Source organism: Aotus nancymaae, unplaced genomic scaffold (assembly GCF_030222135.1).
Source record: "Aotus nancymaae isolate 86718 unplaced genomic scaffold, 86718_ANA_hifiasm-v0.15.2.pri h1tg000003l, whole genome shotgun sequence".
Classification (NCBI taxonomy): domain Eukaryota; kingdom Metazoa; phylum Chordata; class Mammalia; order Primates; family Aotidae; genus Aotus; species Aotus nancymaae.
The window spans coordinates 18,953,035-18,971,550 of record NW_026988414.1 but is presented as its reverse complement, the minus strand read 5'-3'; the positions used below and the strand labels follow the sequence as shown (position 1 = coordinate 18,971,550).

The 18,516-nt window shown below is 45.4% G+C and overlaps 1 protein-coding gene across 1 annotated transcript in view; it reads left to right on the top strand.

Annotated features, from left to right (window-relative positions):
- SNX30 (sorting nexin family member 30) overlaps nt 1–18,516 on the top strand; it is a 121,839-nt gene that overhangs the window by 81,775 nt on the left and 21,548 nt on the right. The window contains exons 5-7 of the mRNA XM_064378895.1: nt 1,611–1,806; nt 3,516–3,715; nt 16,048–16,134. Coding sequence (XP_064234965.1) covers nt 1,611–1,806; nt 3,516–3,715; nt 16,048–16,134 — 483 coding nt within the window. The remainder of the gene's footprint in view (nt 1–1,610; nt 1,807–3,515; nt 3,716–16,047; nt 16,135–18,516) is intronic.

Here is an 18,516-nt window from a genome sequence, read left to right as displayed (position 1 = left end):
GGAAAGGGTGGATCAAGGGCAGAAATGAAGGCCTGAAGAAGGAAGCGAATTCACAAGGAGCGTACATTCAGATACTATAGAGACCTCAGCCTGAAATTATACATCAAATGCAGAGGGGCTGTTGGGCCATATTAGCCATGAATTCTGCATTCTCTGCTCTGTCTTCTGCATCAGGCCAGGTCACCAGAAAGCTATCTCTGTCCTTCCTCTGGGTTCCTTTATCTTTCTCTAGTCATGCCCTTCTAGATCTGGGAATTAACATTCTGTTTGTATTGTGAGTGGATATGAGGAACAGACACCTGTACTTTCTGTAAAAACATTTTGGAAGCTACCCTTTCAGGTGACACAGGACAACCTGAAGATGCTATAGATTCCTCTTAGGGGTTGATGATAGGAGGAAGCTTGTTTTATCAGGCAGGCTAATAGGCTTTTTGTTGTCGTTCTTTCAGGTAGAGTCTCGCTCAGCTGCCCAGGTTGGAGTACAGTGACACGATCTTGACTCACTGCAACCTCTGCCTCACGGATTCAAGTGATTCTCATGCCTTAGAGCTGGGACTACAGGCATGTGCCATGACACCCAACTAATTTTTGTTTTTTGTATTTTTAGTAGAGACAGGGTTTCACCATGTCGGCCAGGCTGGTCTTGCACTCCTGACCTCAAGTGATCTGCCTACCTCAGCCTTCCAAAGTGCTGGGATTACAGGCATGAGCCACTGTGCCTGGCCTGGCTAATATTCTTTATATTTAGATACAATGGGTTATGAAACTCAGCTTATTTCTAGTTTTGCCTTCAAGAAATGTTTTGCTGTTTACAGCATCCATCCTAGGCCTGAGTTTTCTAGCAATGTTTTTCTGTCACTATTTCCTGTTTTCCACCCTTTACTCCCCTTACATGGCTTTAGTTGGGGTATGAATAAATGAGTGCTGGATCTTGGAACCTCTGCTCCTCAGTTTTGCTCCTAAAGACAACATAGGGTACTTTGTATGGGAGAAACGGATACTTCAAAAAAATTGTTAGAGGCCGGGCATGGTGGCTCACGCCTGTAATCCCAGCACTTTGGGAGCCCGAGACGGTCAGAGCACAAGGTCAAGACGTTGAGACAGACTATCCTGACCAACATGGTGAAACCCCATCTCTACTAAAAAGACAAAAAATAGCTGGGCGTGATGGCACGCACCGTAATCCCAACTACTCTGGAGGCTGAGGCAGGAGAATCGCTTGAACTGGGAGGCGGAAGTTGCAGTGAGCTGAAATCGCACCACTACACTCCAGCCTGGTGACAGAGCCAGATTCTATCTCAAAAAAACAAAAAAAAATTAGAAACAGTGTTGTGTTTAAAGGACAGTGTGCTCAGGTGAGTGAATTTGATTAAGGACAGGAGTTCAGCTCTGCTGAAAGGGATCCTAGGTGTCAACCTGCCGGAGCCTGAGTCCGGTGGTTATGACGTCCAGGCTAGGTCCTCGTGTGAATGTGATTAGGTCCTCTGACTCAGCTCCTTGTTTTCTGAGTCCTCCATTTCCAAACTGAAGCTGCTTTTAGAAGCTGTTTTATTTAATCCTGCCCGTGTGAGTAAGTGGGTGCTCTGAGTTTGTTCACATATCATCCTCAGGATCTGAACATCTACAAGAAGCAAGGGATAGCACTGCTGACCAGAATGGGCGAGTCGGTCAAGCACGTCACTGGCGGCTACAAGCTGAGGATGCGGCCGCTGGAGTTTGCAGCCATAGGTGATTACTTAGATACGTTTGCACTCAAACTGGGAACCATTGATCGAATAGCCCAGCGGATCATCAAAGAAGAAATCGGTGAGCTATCTGTTGAGGTCTGGATTATTGGCAGAAACGGCATTCATGTGTGCTACAGAGAATCAAACTGCAAAATGCTGGAGTGACAGAACTAGGCCCTCTTGTGCTTCACAAAGAAATACAAGGAGGGGAGGAGTTAGGTGTGACTGGAATGTCACGTTGCACCCCGTCCTTTGTCCTACCATGCCAGCCTTGTGTTTGCTTTTCCCATGGCCAGCTCTGCCAAGTCGCCAGGCATTTCCTTTTACGCTCTCTTAACTTTCGCTTTAAAAGTGGAGACATAGACTCAACTGCTCTTCATCCATAGGGAACAATAATTTTATAGACAAACTTAGATACCTTTTCTGGCAGAAAGATGGTTCAAAAGGACAGCACGGTGACCTGTGTTTGCCAAAGTTATGACCCTGATAAATCTTCAGACTTGTAATTGACTCACCCATCCCACTCCGGTTCATTTTAAACCCACCCCTCCCGCATGGGGCAGCTGCCAGGGCCTGTATTGATTCTTCCTCATTTTTGCCTCCGCTTCCTTCCCACCCCTCTCAGAGCCACCTGTTTTGCCACATCCCAGAATGTTGGGATCTTTTGCCTCCTTACATATGTGTGGGGCAGACAAACGTGAACAGTGCAGATGATGGCACTGGCGTGGGAAGCATGTTGAGAAGGATTCCCCAGCAGTTGCCATTCATTGGTCACTAAGCCATGATGACTATGTTCTGTTGTAATAATGACAAGGCTCCTGGTAACAAATGATGGGCCAGATTTTCTTACAGGGGGAAAAAATCAACATTTTTTTCTCATTCCTTGTACTTATTCCCTCTCCTTGATCCACTGATGATACCACGTGGGGCCCATAGATTTTTGGAAATAGCCTTGGGTACCGTCCACACCTAAGGATTGTGCGGAGTAAATTCTGATGGGCTCCAAGGTGCTGAGGTGACCGCCAAGTGTGAGAATAAACCTGCCAGTGTAAGACGACATCTCGTATCAAAATGTTTCCTAAAATTCTATTTATCCATTGTGACTGATTTTTTTTTTATCGTGAGATGGAGTCTCGCTCTGTCACCCAGGCTGGAGTGCAGTGGCACAATTTCGGCTCACTGCAGCCTCCACCTCCCAGGTTCAGATGATTCTCCTGCCTCAGCCTCCTGAGTAGCTGAGATTACAGATGCGCGGCTAATTTTTGTGTTTTTAGTAGAGATGGGGTTTCACCATGTTGGTCAGACTGGTCTCAAACTCCTGACCTTGTGATCCACCCACCTCGGCCTCCCGAAGTGCTGGGATTACAAGTGTGAGCCACCGTGCCTGGTCTTTTTAACCTTTAAAAACATCTCCCTAAACCTATATGAAACTTTGCCCCCATTGCCTGTTAAAATACTACTTCACAGTATGTGTAGACGAGTGGTTATTTTCGAAGATGTTTGGGGGATGTGGCTGCTACCACTTTTTCCCATAAGGTACTGGAGTGCCCATTATCCAGAGGCATGGCATTCCCATCATGGGATGGGATGGATTGATGTAGCATGAGCTTTCAGAGGTTTCAAGCAATTGTGCTAGAAACGTGTTTAAAGAAAAGTGGGATTAGGTGAGTAAATGGCCAAGGAAACACATGTTCATGTAGAGAGCCCTTGGCTGTGGTGATGACTGAGTCAGTAATAGCAGGAAGTGCTACCCAGATGGATTTTCAGTGGTTTCTCTTCCCTGTTCAGAGTACCTTGTGGAGCTGAGAGAATATGGGCCTGTGTACTCCACGTGGAGCGCCTTGGAGGGTGAGCTGGCTGAACCTCTGGAGGGTGTGTCTGCTTGCATTGGGAACTGCTCTACAGCCTTGGAAGAGCTGACGGATGACATGACAGAAGACTTCCTACCCGTGCTCAGGGAATATATTTTATACTCTGACTCCATGAAGGTAAGCTGGCTTGCTTCTTGGGTACTTGGATACCTTCTTTGTCATAGCAGTTATCAGAAAGTAATGGATTGTTGCCTGTTTGCATGTGGTATAAGTTTCCTTCCTCCTGGGTGGGCAGGGTCAGACATGTGGACTGACATCATGGACATATAGAGCACATGGTGAACCAAGTATGTGAATTAAATGAAAAAAAAGTTTGGGAAGAAATTCTTACTAGTTTTTCCAAAAGTTCAAGAAGATATAATGTCTATGAAACAAGAGCAGGATGCCATGGAAAAGTAATAGCTAATTAGAGCTCTTGGAAGTTAAAGCATGATTGCTGAAATAAAATTGAATAATAAAGTTGGAAGGTAAAGTTGAAGAAATCTTAAAGTAAGACAAAACAAAAATCATTGGAAAATAGAACAAAAATGCAAAAGTCCTGAAAATGTGAAAGAAAAGAGACATAGGGGATTAATCCCAAAGGTTCAGCATCTGGCTGATAAGAGTTTCTGAGAGAACAGGGAAGACTGAGGGAAGGAAATTGTAAAAGAAATAATACAAGAAAATCCCCCAAAGCTGAAGACATAAATCGTCTGATTAAAAGGACATGCTATTTGCTGAGCAAAAGGATTGAAAAGATCACCAATCCAAGGCATACTGTGGAATTTTAAAACAAAAGTGATAAGAATTTGAAAGCTTTTTTAAAAAGAGGGAGGGGCAGATTATATGTAAAAGGAACAACAGTGAGAATATCTTTTGTCTAGCAGTGGTGGACAAGAAGAACTATGAGGACAAATCTCTGGCCCCAAATTCTGTATGCAGAAGGGTAGAGTGCAGGATGAACTGCACCAGTGCCCACACTGGGAACTCCCCCAGCCTGCCCATAGACTGGTTGGAGAGCATCGCTTCAGGAGACTCCAACGATGGTGGCACTGATTAGAGGAAAGACTCAGTCTTTACGACCAATAAAAAAAGAGACGAGGCTCCATGTTGAATATTCCCACCTCTAAATGATGCCCCTCCTACTTCACAAAGGAGACCTCTGCATGATTAATCTGTCTTTGGGGCAGGTCTAGGGCATACCATTAGGAAAGACCTGAGTAGGGACTGACCTGAATCTCCGGAGAGAAACCTGTCAGTCAACATTGGTTTGTAAAACTGTAAAACCAGAAAGATTGTAGATCCATGAAAACATTGTACAGCTTGAGAAGAAGAATAAAAAATAACGAGTCAACTAGTTATAAAAACTTAAATTATCATGGAGAACTTTAAGCACATACAGAAGCAGAGAGAATAGTGACAAGGTCCCACACACCCATGCTCCTCATTCCCTCTTGTCCCATCAGGTGTGAAGGTTTTAAGGGTCTTGCTATGTATTAATGTGTGGACAGTGGAAAATGGAGCTTCTGGTGAATCCCGTTCTCATGTGTGCACTATAAAGTTGCTAATAAAACACTTCAAAGGCAGGATTGAATCCAAATCTCTCAGTGATCAGGGAAATAGTATGAATTTCTTTATCTGTAAGTTGGAAATGATGGTGGTGATAGGATAAAGTCAGATGTGAGATCATTAGCCTGAGACCACTAGTTGGAAATTGTTGGAACTGCGGCTGAAAACCAAAACTTCTGACTGAATTTGCAGCTCATTCTCCTGTATCATGTTGACTTTTGTTAAAAAAAAAATTTGGGATATACACATTGAATTTTTCATCCTATGGCCGAAACAAGTATAGAAAGACATCCTGACTTCCTTAAAATGAACCAGAATATTTCACTTATCAAGTTAATGGTATCTGTTCTTTTTTTCTTTTTCTTTCTTTTTTTTTTGAGATCAAATCTCACTCTTTTGCCAGGCTGGAGTGCAGTGGCACAGTCTCGGCTTACTGCAACCTCCACCTCCTGGGTTCAAGTGATGCTCGTGCCTCAGCCTCCTGAGTAGCTGGGTTTACAGGCATGTGCCACCACACCCAGCTAATTTTTGTATTTTTAGTAGAGATGGGGTTTCACCATGTTGACCAGGATGTTCTCGATCTCCTGACCTCATGATCCACCTGTCTCAGCCTCCCAAAGTGTTAGGATTACAGGCGTGAGCCACCGTGCCCGGCCGGTGTCGGTTCTTATAAACAAAAATAAATTTTTACAATCCCTGGAGTGTCCCTGGATTGGTCTCTTATGTATACACTCCCTTCATCAAATACTCTCTAACCTTCCAGACCAAAAATCCAATGGATACACAGCACACAGCACTGAGATACTATAGTACAAATTACTCTGTTCCTGCATGTGGCAAGTATGTTAGTACTTAGTATATATTTGTATTCGAAGCACGATTTTAAAATGTCATATGGCAAGGCTTTATCTGGTATCTTTATTAAAACATTATTACACTGTGAGACATAAGTTTGTATGAGTAATTTAAGTTATACATCAAAGAAACATTTGTTTGCTCTTTCTTCACACCATGTGTGGGGAATATGTATTGAGTTTGTTTACTGAGCCTGAAAAATCAGGTCAATCAGCCTGAGAGAATGGGATTGATTGTACACAGTCTTGCCTGGGGAAGGGCATGGAAAAGAGGAAGTGTGAACTGGCAGTCTCCGAAACCCAAGCTCCATCCCCGATAGTAGCTGAGCTGAGTCCAATTAATAAGAAACAGAGGCACCTGCTCCTCCTCTTTCTGCCAGGAGAACATCTCTGCAGAGTGGATGGCAAAGCAAAGACTGTGTCTAGGATTTTTTGGGTCTGTGTGGCCGGGACTAAAGACACCAGGACAATGATAGGTGTCTTAAGTGGCTTCCCCACCTTCTCGCATTGCTGTTCTTTAAGAATTTTTAGGTATATTTTCTTCCCCCAGGAGAGTCACATAGTTCCATTTCCAAAATGGCTTTCTGATTTTTGAAACATAAGCAGGGCAGACTTTGCTGTGCAGCATGGAAACTAAGCATGGAGCAGAGGACTTGCCACAGGCCTGGCTGTGGCCTGTTTTTTTTTTTTTTCTTTTTTTGAGATGGAGTCTCGCTCTGTCACCAAGGCTGGAGTGCAGCAGCACGATCTTGGCTCATTGCAACCTCTGCCTCCTGGGTTCAAGCGATTCTCCTGCGTCAGCCCACCGAATAGCTGGGATTACAGGTGCCCATCACCATGCCTGCCCAATTTTTGTATTTTTAGTAGAGACGGGGTTTCTGCATGTTGGCCAGGCTGGTCTTGAACTCCTGACCTCAAGTGATCTGCCCACCTTGGCCTTCCAAAGTGCTGGGATTACAGGTGTGAGCCACCGTGTCCAGCCTGTGGCCCATTCTTCATCAGCTGCTGAATGGTCCTCAGAGCTGAGAAAGTCCTGGGTTTGTTTTGGTGAGGAGTTACTTGTGTGGTGAGGTTCTGCCAGTCTACCTTCATCGTGCCCTTGAGTGAACCAAATGGTGAGTGTTTGTCCTCATCATTTGGAGGCAGTGGCCTGTACCTTAGGAATTTGAAATGGTAGAGGGCTGGTCCATCTCTGGATGGGAAAATGCCAGAACTCATCGAAGTCCTGTCCTGATGGGGCTGTGGTTGGGGTTTCTCTCTGAGTTTGAAAGGGTCTTTAGGATCATCTGTCTCATTTGCTCATTGTTGATATGAAGAAACAGACCCCTGTGGGTCAATCTTTTCTCTGTTGCATGGCCGCAGGACTACATTCCCTAGTGACCAATCAGCTTGTAGCTGTGGGTTTACTATTTGCCAAGAGGCAGACTTGGTGACTTCAGGGTTTTCAAGCCTGGCCTCCAGTTGTGTTTCTTTCAGGACAATTGTGGCTGGGTACATTCTGTTCCCTTTGGAGATAGAGAGCTTAGAAAAATAGGGCCATTATCAAGGCACTCGGAACAAATGGAACAATGTGAGTTTAAGCAGTGAGCAGTGAGAACAGCCTTTACTAGAAAGATGGTTGAAGGCATGTGGCCCAAGGATATGTGTGTAGGCAGAAGAAGGGTACCAAAGGTTAGTTACCCTTAAGCCCAGACTCAAGTTAAATACCTTGCAGACATCCACAGGTGAGCCCTTATATAGGATTTCACATCCTACAAATTGTGTGTGTAAAATGAAATTAGGGTAGCGATGGGCTCAAAGAGACCCTCTTAAAGTCCTCACCACTCTTCTGGCAGTGCTGTTTGAGTGTTGGCATTGTCATGACTTGATCGAGTGTTGAAGAAGCTTATTCAAGAAGGTTTGGGCAGGACCATCTTATTTCCCATGCTGCCTTATCCATAGAAGATGGTCAGCAAGTATATAATCATTTGGTGAATTTGGAACACTTGCAAATATACAACAATTGCACATTGTACATTTTATTTTTAAGAGGTTTATGTCAATGCACATGCTTATCTCAGGGGGTTTGGTGAATGACTGGGGTGGGATGAGGGTCTGAAGTAAGAGTGGGTTGTGAGGGAAAGCCACATGGAGAAGGCGGCTGTGGCTGGAGACTTGGATGACGTGTGGGAGTAAGCTGCGCGAGGGCCAGAAGATGGAGCATTTTAGGCCGAGGGGAGCAGCCAGTGCAAAGATCCAAAAGCTGAAATGAGCTGAGTCTTTGCAGATTGGAAAGGCTGGTGTGAATGGAGCCTGGTGAGCAAGGAAGTAAGTGGTAAGCAGTGAGGTCAAAGAGAGGTAGGAGCCTGGTCCTGCAGTAGCATCTTAAAGACCATCTTAAAGGCTGGTGAGAGTCTGGACTTTATTGTAAGAACTAGAAGGGAAGCCATTTGGCTTTATGCAGGGAGATGACAGCACGTGATTTTTACTTCAAGAAGACAACTAGTGCTGCAGTATGGAGAATAGATAGTAGAGGATGAGAGTGATGGTTGAGAAGGCCATTGAGAAGGCTGTCACAGGGAGCCAAGGGCAGAAAACTAGGTGGTAGAGCCTGGACAACAGTGGTAGAGACGTGGATAGATTTGGGGTATATATTGGATGAAGGGCCAATGGCACTTGCTGCTGTAGTGATGCAAAATAAGAAAGGAATTGGGGTTTTTGGCTTTAGCAGCTGGTGGGATAGCAGTACTGTTTACTGGAATGGGGAGGGTCCAGGGAGGAACAGGTCGGGCAGATGGAAGTCCGCTGGTTTGGGCCTGTGGAGTTCAGAATGCCTCTTAGTCATTAAAGTGGAGATGTCATGGCAGTTGGTTATGAGTTAGTCCAGAGTGGGAATAGAAATTTGGGAGTCATTAGTGTACGAATGGTGTTTAAATCTCTGAGACTGATGGAGATCGTCTGGGGAGATGCAATTGAGGTGCATAGAGTATCAAGGCCTGCGCCCGTGGCATGGTCATATTTGTTGGTCTGTCACCTTAAGAGGAAAGAACAAGTAGCAAAGGAGCCCACGAAGGCGCAGGGTTGGGGTGGCAGGAGGGATACAGTAGAGGATTGCCTCCGTGAAGCCAAGAGAAATATTTTAAGAAGGGGCAAAATATGTCTGTTGGACTTAATAATATGGACATCGTTGGTGATCATGATTACAGGTGTGAGATGTGGATGCAGAAGTTTTGGTTTAAAGACAAAGTTTGTTGAAGATAACTTCGACAACATTTCAGGGTAGTCCTTTTTAAAAGCCTAACATTTAATTGTCAGGAGGTTTCTTCAGCCTGCCCGCCTCTTCCCTACATGACCACAAGGTGGTGCTAATGAGTCAAGCTCCGGGGACCAGTTGGTGCTTTAGGTTGGCCATTTCCAGTGCCTTTCAGAAACTGAAATGAAGATTTTCTGGAAGATGGAGTTGTCAGGGGAAAAAACCCCTTTCCTGAACAAAAGAGATTATACAGAGGGGCTGATTTCTTGCAGCTAAAATAAAAATGCAAAGAAGCAGGATGTGAAATGTACATGATCTCAAAGGCTTTAAAAAATAAGAAAAATGTTAAAAAAAGAACGCTGAGATTCCCAGTAATGGCAGGCTGAATACACATTTAAACTTCACCAAAATGATGCTGCAAGGATTTTTTTTAAAAAAGTTATAATCCCACAGACAAGAGCAACAGGCAAGGAGGCAATAGCAGTACAATTTTGGGAACGGATTGAGATTAAGTGCTTTAAATGACTTAAGCTGATTTGAAAACCAACTGTGGGGGGAAAAACTGAGAAGCCACCTGGTTTATGCCGTGGACCCCTCCAAAAGGTCAAGAGTTGGCAGCACCACGCCCCTCTGGGACTGAGGGAGAAGTAGAGCTGAAGAGAAGAATAAATCCAGAGTCTGTTTAAGAATCCTAGCTTCAATCCTTTCCTCCTTGCTCACACAGGGGCCACTGATTCTTCTCCACTCTGGCAGAACTGGGGGTCGATTCTCTGGAGGGGGCAAAGTTGCATCTCTGGACCAGGAGACTCTAAGCACACTTGAGGGTGTTCAGTGAAAGATTACTGATGTTGGGACTCTTCTCCTGCTTGCATCCTCCATGCAAGGACGGGAAGAGCCTTTTCTAGAAAATCTGGATGGGCTAAGAGAAGTGACCCACAGATACTGATATTGGCTGATGGTGAAGAGCCAGGGTGGTCCCTCAATGAAAGAACTCAGTCTCCTATGGAGAATGTCAACAAGCCCTCTGTGCAGACAGCTTCCCAGTCCATTTCTGTGGAGTTTTCCTCTTGGATGAGTCGACAGACAGGGGTCACCAGATATTTAAGGGAATATTTGAATATTCACAAGCATCAGAAGTAAAAACAAAGAAGAAAAAGCCTATTGAATAGAACACTGATGGAGAATAAAGTTTCTAGAAAAAAAATTGTTAATATTTTCCAAAAGAGAAGGTGTCACAGCCATAAAACAGTTTTTAAAGATTCAGAGAACAAAGAGCTTTTGGAAATTAAAACCATGATAGGAATAAAAAAATTTAAAATAAAGAGTTAGAAGAAAAAGTTAAGGAAGTCACATGTGAAAAGATACAAAAGGAGAATTGGAGAAAAAATATGCAAGTTAGAGGATCAGACCATCTGAATAACAAGTGTGCAGGCAGAGAAAACAGAGAAATGGGAAGCATCAAAGAAGTCATTCAAGGAAAAAGACCAGAAGGGAAGAAATAATGGATCACTGGTTGTGTCTGCATGATGAGATTGTGTATGACTTTTCTCCCTCCTTTAAATTTTCCAAATTTTGTGTAAGCTGAGGTGGGCGAATCACGAGGTCAAGAGATCAAGACCATCCTGGCCAACATGGTGAAACCCCGTCTTTACTAAAAATTCAAAAATTAGCTGGGCGTGGTGGCGCGCACCTGTAGTCCCAGCTACTCAGGAGGCTGAGGCAGGAGAATTGGCTTGAAACCGGGAGGCGGAGGTTGCAGTGAGCCGAGATCCCACCACTGCACTCTAGCCTGGCGCCTGGTGGCAGAGCAAGACTCTGTCTCAAAAAAAAAAAAAAAAAAAAAGTATCTTTTAAAATGAAGGGTAATGTGTGGTTTCAGTATTACGAACATTGCCCTAGAACATCTAACTCACGGGTGGTCCTGGTTTCCATAGAATGAATGTGTAAAAGGAGCATGTTGAAAGGTGTAACCTGAACTCAGTCATTTAACCAAAGCTAGTGATACCACCAGGACCAAGTCAGACTCATTTTCCTGCCTGCAGGAAAGTGCCCTTCTAGAGGGCTGCCCTAAGCCACAGGGCTCTGTGGTTATCTTATTTTTATTCTCATTTGCTCTTTATTACTGAACACCCATTACTCTATGTGAATTCCACTTGGATCTTGGGTCGTCAGCCCTGTCATACAGGAATATGAACCATCCCATCCTGCAGTTCTGTACCAGGGGCTGAGCTGTTCCTGTTGCTTTGGTATCATCTTTCAGCCCTGCATCCTAGCGTCCCTCTTCCACAAGGCTTTGAAGCTGAAAAACTTTTGGGGCTTGAAGAAGCTTTTGGGTAGCTGCTGAACTTTGGTGCTGGGGCTCTTTTTCTGCCTTTCCCCCTCGCATAGTTTGTGAGCCCACAGCCTGGGCAGGGAAAGACGTGTGCATGAGTCTGGGGATGGGGAAGGGGTGTTGCGTCTTCCTGTAGATACTGACCGCTGTGGTCTTTCTTGGGAAAAATCCAGTGCACATGTTGAAAGCCAAACCACAGAATGCATCTGTCATCTAACTCTTCCAGACATTTTGTCATTGTAGATAAAGGCTGTTTGATTAATATTTCATGGATGACATAACTATAAATCTCTTAATGACTTATTAATTTTCAAACATTTGGATGACAGATATTATGTTTCTATTGTTTAGCCTTTTTATTACAGAAAAATTCAAACACATCACAAAATAGAATGAAAGCAGTAAACCCACATGTATCCCAGCCGCCCCACACGTATCCCAGCCGCCCCACACGTATCCCAGCTGTCCTGCATGTATCCCAGCTCTGCTGCGTGTATCCCAGCCGTCCCACACGTATCCTAGCCACCCCGCACATGTCCCAGCCATCCCCACATGTATCCCAACCACGCCACATGTATCCCAGCTGCCCCGCACGTATCCCAGCCACCCTGCACGTGTCCCAGCCGCCCCGCACATGTCCCAGCCGCCCCGCACGTATCCATGCCGCCACACACGTGTCCCAGCCGCCCCGCACATGTCCCAGCCGCCCCGCACGTATCCCAGCCGCCACACACGTGTCCCAGCCGCCTCGCACTTGTCCCAGCCGTCCCACACGTATCCCAGCTAGCATCAGCAGTTGCCCACTCATGACTCATCTTGTTCCGTCTCTCTCTCACCCTGCTCCCAACTCCCACCCCGTGGTTTAACACAAATCCTGGACATCATATCATTTCATACAGAAACATTTAGTTCATATCTCTAAAACACAAGCATTCTTAAAAAAAAAAAAAAAAAAGGACTACCTAATTATGTTTAAATAGCCAGTTAGTGTTCAAATTTCCCCAGTTTGTCTCAGACACTGTTTCTTTTTCCAAATTGGGATCCAGATAGGGTCTATACATTAATTGGCATGTTTCTTAAATATTAAAAAAAAAAAATCTTTCTTTGTTCATTTATTTTTCCTTGTAATTTATTTGTTAAAGAGTTTTTTGTCTTGTCTTCACTGGAAAAGAGAGAAAGTTCCAGATTATTAGGACCACTTGAAATCATGACAAAATGTTCTGTATTTAAACAAGTAAGTGTCGGAGAGGAACTTATTCCATGTCTGTAGTTAAAAGTCACCTTCTGAGTGTGAGGCCCTCCTTGGGAGCCCTCTGTACAGTTTTGCCCTCCCCAGACCCTTGGTGTGTATCTTCCATTCCTGGCTTATTTTTCCTCCTCAATGCCCAGAGCTACCTACCATATAGTTTACTTGCTGCTTGTCTGCCTCCCCTCTGGAATGTAAGCTCCTCGTGGTTTTGTGATTTGTTCTCTGCTGTGTCCCCATCCCTGGCTAGATGAATGAAGACATATGAAGGCAGGGCAGAAGCAGGGGAGGATGGGCCTGTGGAGGAGGGCAGGTGGAGCAAGGTGTGAGCAGCAAAGTCTCACTGTGCCCTTCGCCTTTCCGATGTGTCATATCCATGACACGCAGCTCCCTATAAAGTTCTGTGAGAAGCTCGGATGATGACTCTCTTCTGCTTGTCAGTCCACGATGGAGGGACCTCTCTGCAGACGCTGGCTTGGTCTGTTGGCCTCTTTACCCCACTGCAGGCTTGGGCCCCATCTCACAGCCACAGGCTGGTTTGACCAGTTTTATCAACAGAGACTAGGCTGGGGGTCTGTCCTCTGAGAACATCACCAACAGCGTGCACAGGTGTCCCAGCGAGAGTGGTGGTTGTCAGCAGTCTGTCTGGATTCAGAACACGTCGCCCAGCCTTTAGCATGGCTGGATTGTGAGCCTGCTGTGGAGCCATACGCTGGAAGGCAGCAGGAACAGCCTGCATGAGTCACTGCTGTGCCATGAGCCAGATGTGGCCTTGAGCAGGGCCCCCCACCACACCTTAGTCTTCTCATTTATAGAACAGGGTTGGTGCGCTTTCTCCTCTGCAGTTGCTGTGAGCCTGTTGTGCTGTCCAGTGATGCAGGGCCGTTAGGGCAGATCCTCCAGTCAGCCTGCGCAAGAGGGCAGCATTCTGGCCTCGCCGGATAATGCTAAGGAGACAGAGACCCTGCCTCTCCTGTGGGCCAGGGCAGGCCCAGGTTAACTGGAGGGAGGGATATGACTGGATCTGCAGGCTCCCTTGCCTGTTTTGGGCATGGGGAGAGGAGATGCTTTTGGACTGTCGTAGCTGAGTGGGTTGATGCATCTCCTCCCCACCCCTCACAGTCTCAGAGGGGCTTGCAACCCCAGCAGTGCCAGAAAAATGAAGTAAAAATTGCTATTTTTTTTTTGTCAATTACTGCTCAGACTCAGCTGCCTCCTAAGTGCTCTGACATTCCCTCCCCACACTCATTCATCTTCGAGTGGGAATATTTACAGTGCTGTTCAGGAGCTTCTGTGCGGTTCTGACATTGTTCCAGGGCATTGTTTTATAATAGCTTTAGTGAGGAGCTTCTTGCCACACTGACAGAGTGTGTGTCACTGGGACAACTCATGCTCCTTCCTAGAAGTGCTAGTTTGGATGTGTGTGTTTTTTCCAGTAAGATGCCCGGCGTCCTGTGAAGGGAAGTGCACACCAGTGAGAAGGTCCCAGACGGCCCCACTCGGCTGTGTCATCGCTCCTTAGGGAACCACATTTGCACGTCCATGGAGAATAGGATTTTTACTACTGCTGGTACCAGACCAATAGATTTATATTATTTTCTGGGCTCTCTGAGGTCCACAAAGGACTCCTGTTTTTTTTGTTTTGTTTTACTTTATAGATTCATGTCATCCAATATAGTAGTCACTAGCCATATGTGGCTATTTAAGTTTAAATTCAAATTAGTAACATTAAATAAAAATATAAACCCAGTTCCTCAGTCCTACAAGCTTTGTTTCAAGTGCTCAATAGGCATGTGGAGGTAGTGGCTCCTGTATTAGTGCAGATTACAAAACATTTCCATTGTAAAAGAAAGTTCCATTGAACAGCACTGTAAATGTTCATACTCCAAGATGAATGAGTGTGGGGAGGGAATGTCAGAGCACTTAAGAGACAGCTGACTGGCAATTGATGAAAAATTCTTGCAATTTTTACCTCATTTTCATTTCACGATAAAACACTTCTCAACTCTTAAGTGATAAAGCCAACTCTTCAGAGGAAGACTTGAGGTTCCTGGTATTGACATATTCCATTAGAAAGCTGACCCCACAGCCCTCTCAACTATTCAGTTGCCTGTCATCTTTTAGCAGTCAGGGACACGGGATACCGTTACTTAGCCAAGGAGTGACTTCTTCCTGCCTTGACTCCACACTCTGCTGGAAGGTTCCCTGTGAGGAAAGTGCATGATTAGAAGTTTTCATAGTAATTTATTTCTTTTGAGTTAGCAGAAAAGAAAGTTCTCATCGCTCTTGGTTTGCCACTTGTGATTCTGCTAAAGGAAGAAAAAAGAAACTCTTGGATAAAACAGATACCTTTCTAGAATGTCTGCTGCAAGCTTTTTTGTTTTGCTTGGTGGGCTCATAGCAGCAGAGCTCCTGGCAAGGGGAGCCCCGGGCAGAGATTTACGGGGCATTCACTCTCAGGTGCCGACCTTATACTCGCATGGGCCAGAGAGGGAGTGTCTCCTTACGCTTTGCACCCTGAGTGCCTGGCTTGCCTCACTCTCATCCCATCCAGGGCTGGCTGTCTTTGGGCCCCTTGACCCTTCCCTCTGGTGGGCTTGCTGCATGGTTCTAGGAATTCTGGATTTGCACGTGCGTAGTCCCTTTAGCACATACAGACACATGCTGTGTCTGAGCCTCTGTTACACTGAACCCCTCAGGAAGGGAGTGCATCCCTTTGCTCTTTCTACACCTCAACCAGAGTAGAGGACTAGTACGTTGTTAATGAATCAGTGAATGGATCAGTCCTCTAGGGGTCCACTCAGTGAATTAAAGAGTTTAGAGTTCTCTTGTCGTAGACTTTTCCTTTAAGAGTTCAGAGAACATCCTGTATTGTAGCCTGCAAAGCTCCACAGCTGGGTTCTGGCTGCACATGGCGAAGCGGAGAGTCTTCCCAGCAGTGTGGCAATGGACGGGTGCTGTTTCCCCCACTTGCCTTTCCCTAGAACTTCTTCCCTTTTAGCATCAGGTTGGAGTTACTCTACTAGAAACCCCAGTCTCAGGAGAGGGTCTCCTCTCTGCCCTCCTTTCCCCTGCTTCCTCCACGGTTTCTGCCATGGCCTTTTCCTAGGGACACATGGCCTGGCCCGGGGTAGGCCTTGATTTTGGGAGGATGAGGGGAAAAGAAGCGATCGCCTGCGGGTGGGAAGCCTCTTTGTGGACTCGGTGTTACATGCTTCTCCTCTCTGCCTCCCACAGAGCGTATTGAAGAAGAGGGACCAAGTTCAAGCAGAGTACGAAGCCAAACTGGAAGCTGTGGCTCTGCGGAAGGAAGACCGCCCCAAGGTCAGGGAAGCACCTGGCAAGGGCTGCAAAGCAGTCATCTCCCTGCTGGTGCTAAGCACATTCTCATCTCTAGATCTGTGTGACTGAAAGTGGTCAGTGCCGCCTGGTCTACGTTAATGATGATATCCTCTTTTCACTCCCTTTTCTGTCCTATTTCTGCGAGTTCCTGATGTTCACTTGGGATTGAGTTTCACACTGTCTCCTGGGCCTATTGTTTTATTTTTAAAGCCTCACAGCTCTGCCATTCATTGGCAGTTCTTGGCTCCATAAAATGGCATTGCAGAGAGAAGGAAAGAATACCTTCAATCAGTGCTTTCAAAATGTGGTTCATAGGCCCACAAACTGTACGATCCATGATGAACGTATGGAAGCACTAGGAAACTTCTATAGCAATTTGATGCTGCTACAGAACCAGTGGAACGTGTTGCGTTGAACACCCGAGACAGGCGTGTTAAACTCACGTGAGGAGTCGCATGTGGAGTGAGCCGCATGCTAGTTATGCACGGCAGGACTACAACTTGGTCGAATTGGGGAAAACGGCTAACCAAAAGTGGTCCTTTACTCCACAGAGTTTGAGCCGCACTGATCTAGCTTGTCTAGGATGCCTTCTGGCTCCAGTGTTTGTAACTGCCCAGTGGGTTCACCTTGCCCGCTGCCTAGACAGAGCCGAATTATCAAGACAGGGAAATTGTAATGGAGGAAGAGTCATTCACACAGAACCAGCTGTACGAGACACTGGAGTTTTACCATTACTCAAATCATTCTCTCTGAGCATTTGGGGATCAGAGTTTTTAAAGATAATGTGGTGCGTAGGGGCTCAGGAAGTGGGGAGTGCTGATTGGTCAGGTTGGAGATAGAATCATAGCGGGTGGAAGTGAGGATTTTTGCTGTGTCTTCTGCTCCTGGGTGAGATCACAGACCTGGTTGAGCCAGATTACTATTTGGGTGGTGACAGCTGATCCATCGAGTGCAGGGTCTACAAAACATCTCCAACACTGATCTTGGGTTTTACAACAGAGATGTTATCCCCAGGAACAATTTGGGGAGGTTTAGACTCTTCTAGCTAGAGACTGCATGACCCCTAAACCTTAATTCCTAAGTAGCTAATTTGTTCTGCAAAAGCAGACTGGTTCCCAGGCAAGAAAGGGGTCTTTTCAGGAAAGGGCTATTATCAGTTTTGTTTTAGAGTCAAATCATAAACTGAAGTCCTTTCCAAGGCTAGTTCACCCTATGCCCCAGGAATGAACAAGGACAGATTAATGGTTAGAAGCAAGATGGAGGCTGGGTATTGTAGCTCACGCCTGTAATCCCAACAGTTTGGGAGGCCAAGGTGGATGGATCACCTGAGGTCAGGAGTTCAAGACCAGCCTGGCCAACATGGTGAAACCCTGTCTCTACTAAAAATACAAAAACTTAGTTGGGTGTGGTGGCGGGCACCTGTAATCCCAGCTACTCAGGAGGCCAAGGCAGGAGAATCACTTGAACCTGGGAGGCAGAGGTTACAATGACTTGAGATCACGCCACAGCCCTCCACCTGGGCAACAAGAGCAAAACTCCATCTCAAAAAAAAAAAAAGAAGAAAAGGCAAGATGGAGTGGATTATGTCTGATCTCTTTCACTGTCATAATTCCTCAGTTATAATTTTTGCAAAGGCAGTTTTCTGTTCTGGGTCTAGATAGAGGATCCCAGCTGTAAAAGTGCATCTGTTATATTGGTCAGATGCATTTTTACCCTGTTGTTGCCTTTCTCTTCCCCGAGCCGGGATTAAAAATGGGTAATAATGGCCAGTATATAAGTGCTTGCAGCATGCTAAGTGCTCTTGTGTGTTCTTTCTCTCTCTACACACACACACACACACACACACACACACACACACGGCCCTCCATATCCATGGGTTCCACATCTGCAGATTTAGACAATTACAGATTGAGAGTATTGGGGGGAGGAGAACAATAAAAAATAATAATACATCAATAGAAAATAACAAAAGGAAAAAAAACGAATACGATACAGGTTTCCTGTCTCTTACCCAAAATGCTTAAAACTAGAAGTGTTTCAGATTTTGGGATATTTGTATATACATAATGAGAGAGAGTTTGGGAGTGGGACCAAAGTCTAGACATGAGATTTATTTATGTTTCTTATACACCTTATACACATAGCCTAAAGTTCCTTTTGTAGAATATTTTAAATAATTTTGTGCATGAAACAGAATTTTGACTACAACCCATCACATGAGGTCAGATGTAGAATTTCCCACTTCTCTCATGTTGATACTCAAAAAGTTTCAGATCTTGAGCCAGGCACAGTGGTGCGTGTCATCATTTCCTCTTACTCAGGAGGTTGAGGTGGGAGGATCCCTTGAGGCCAGGAGTTAGAGGC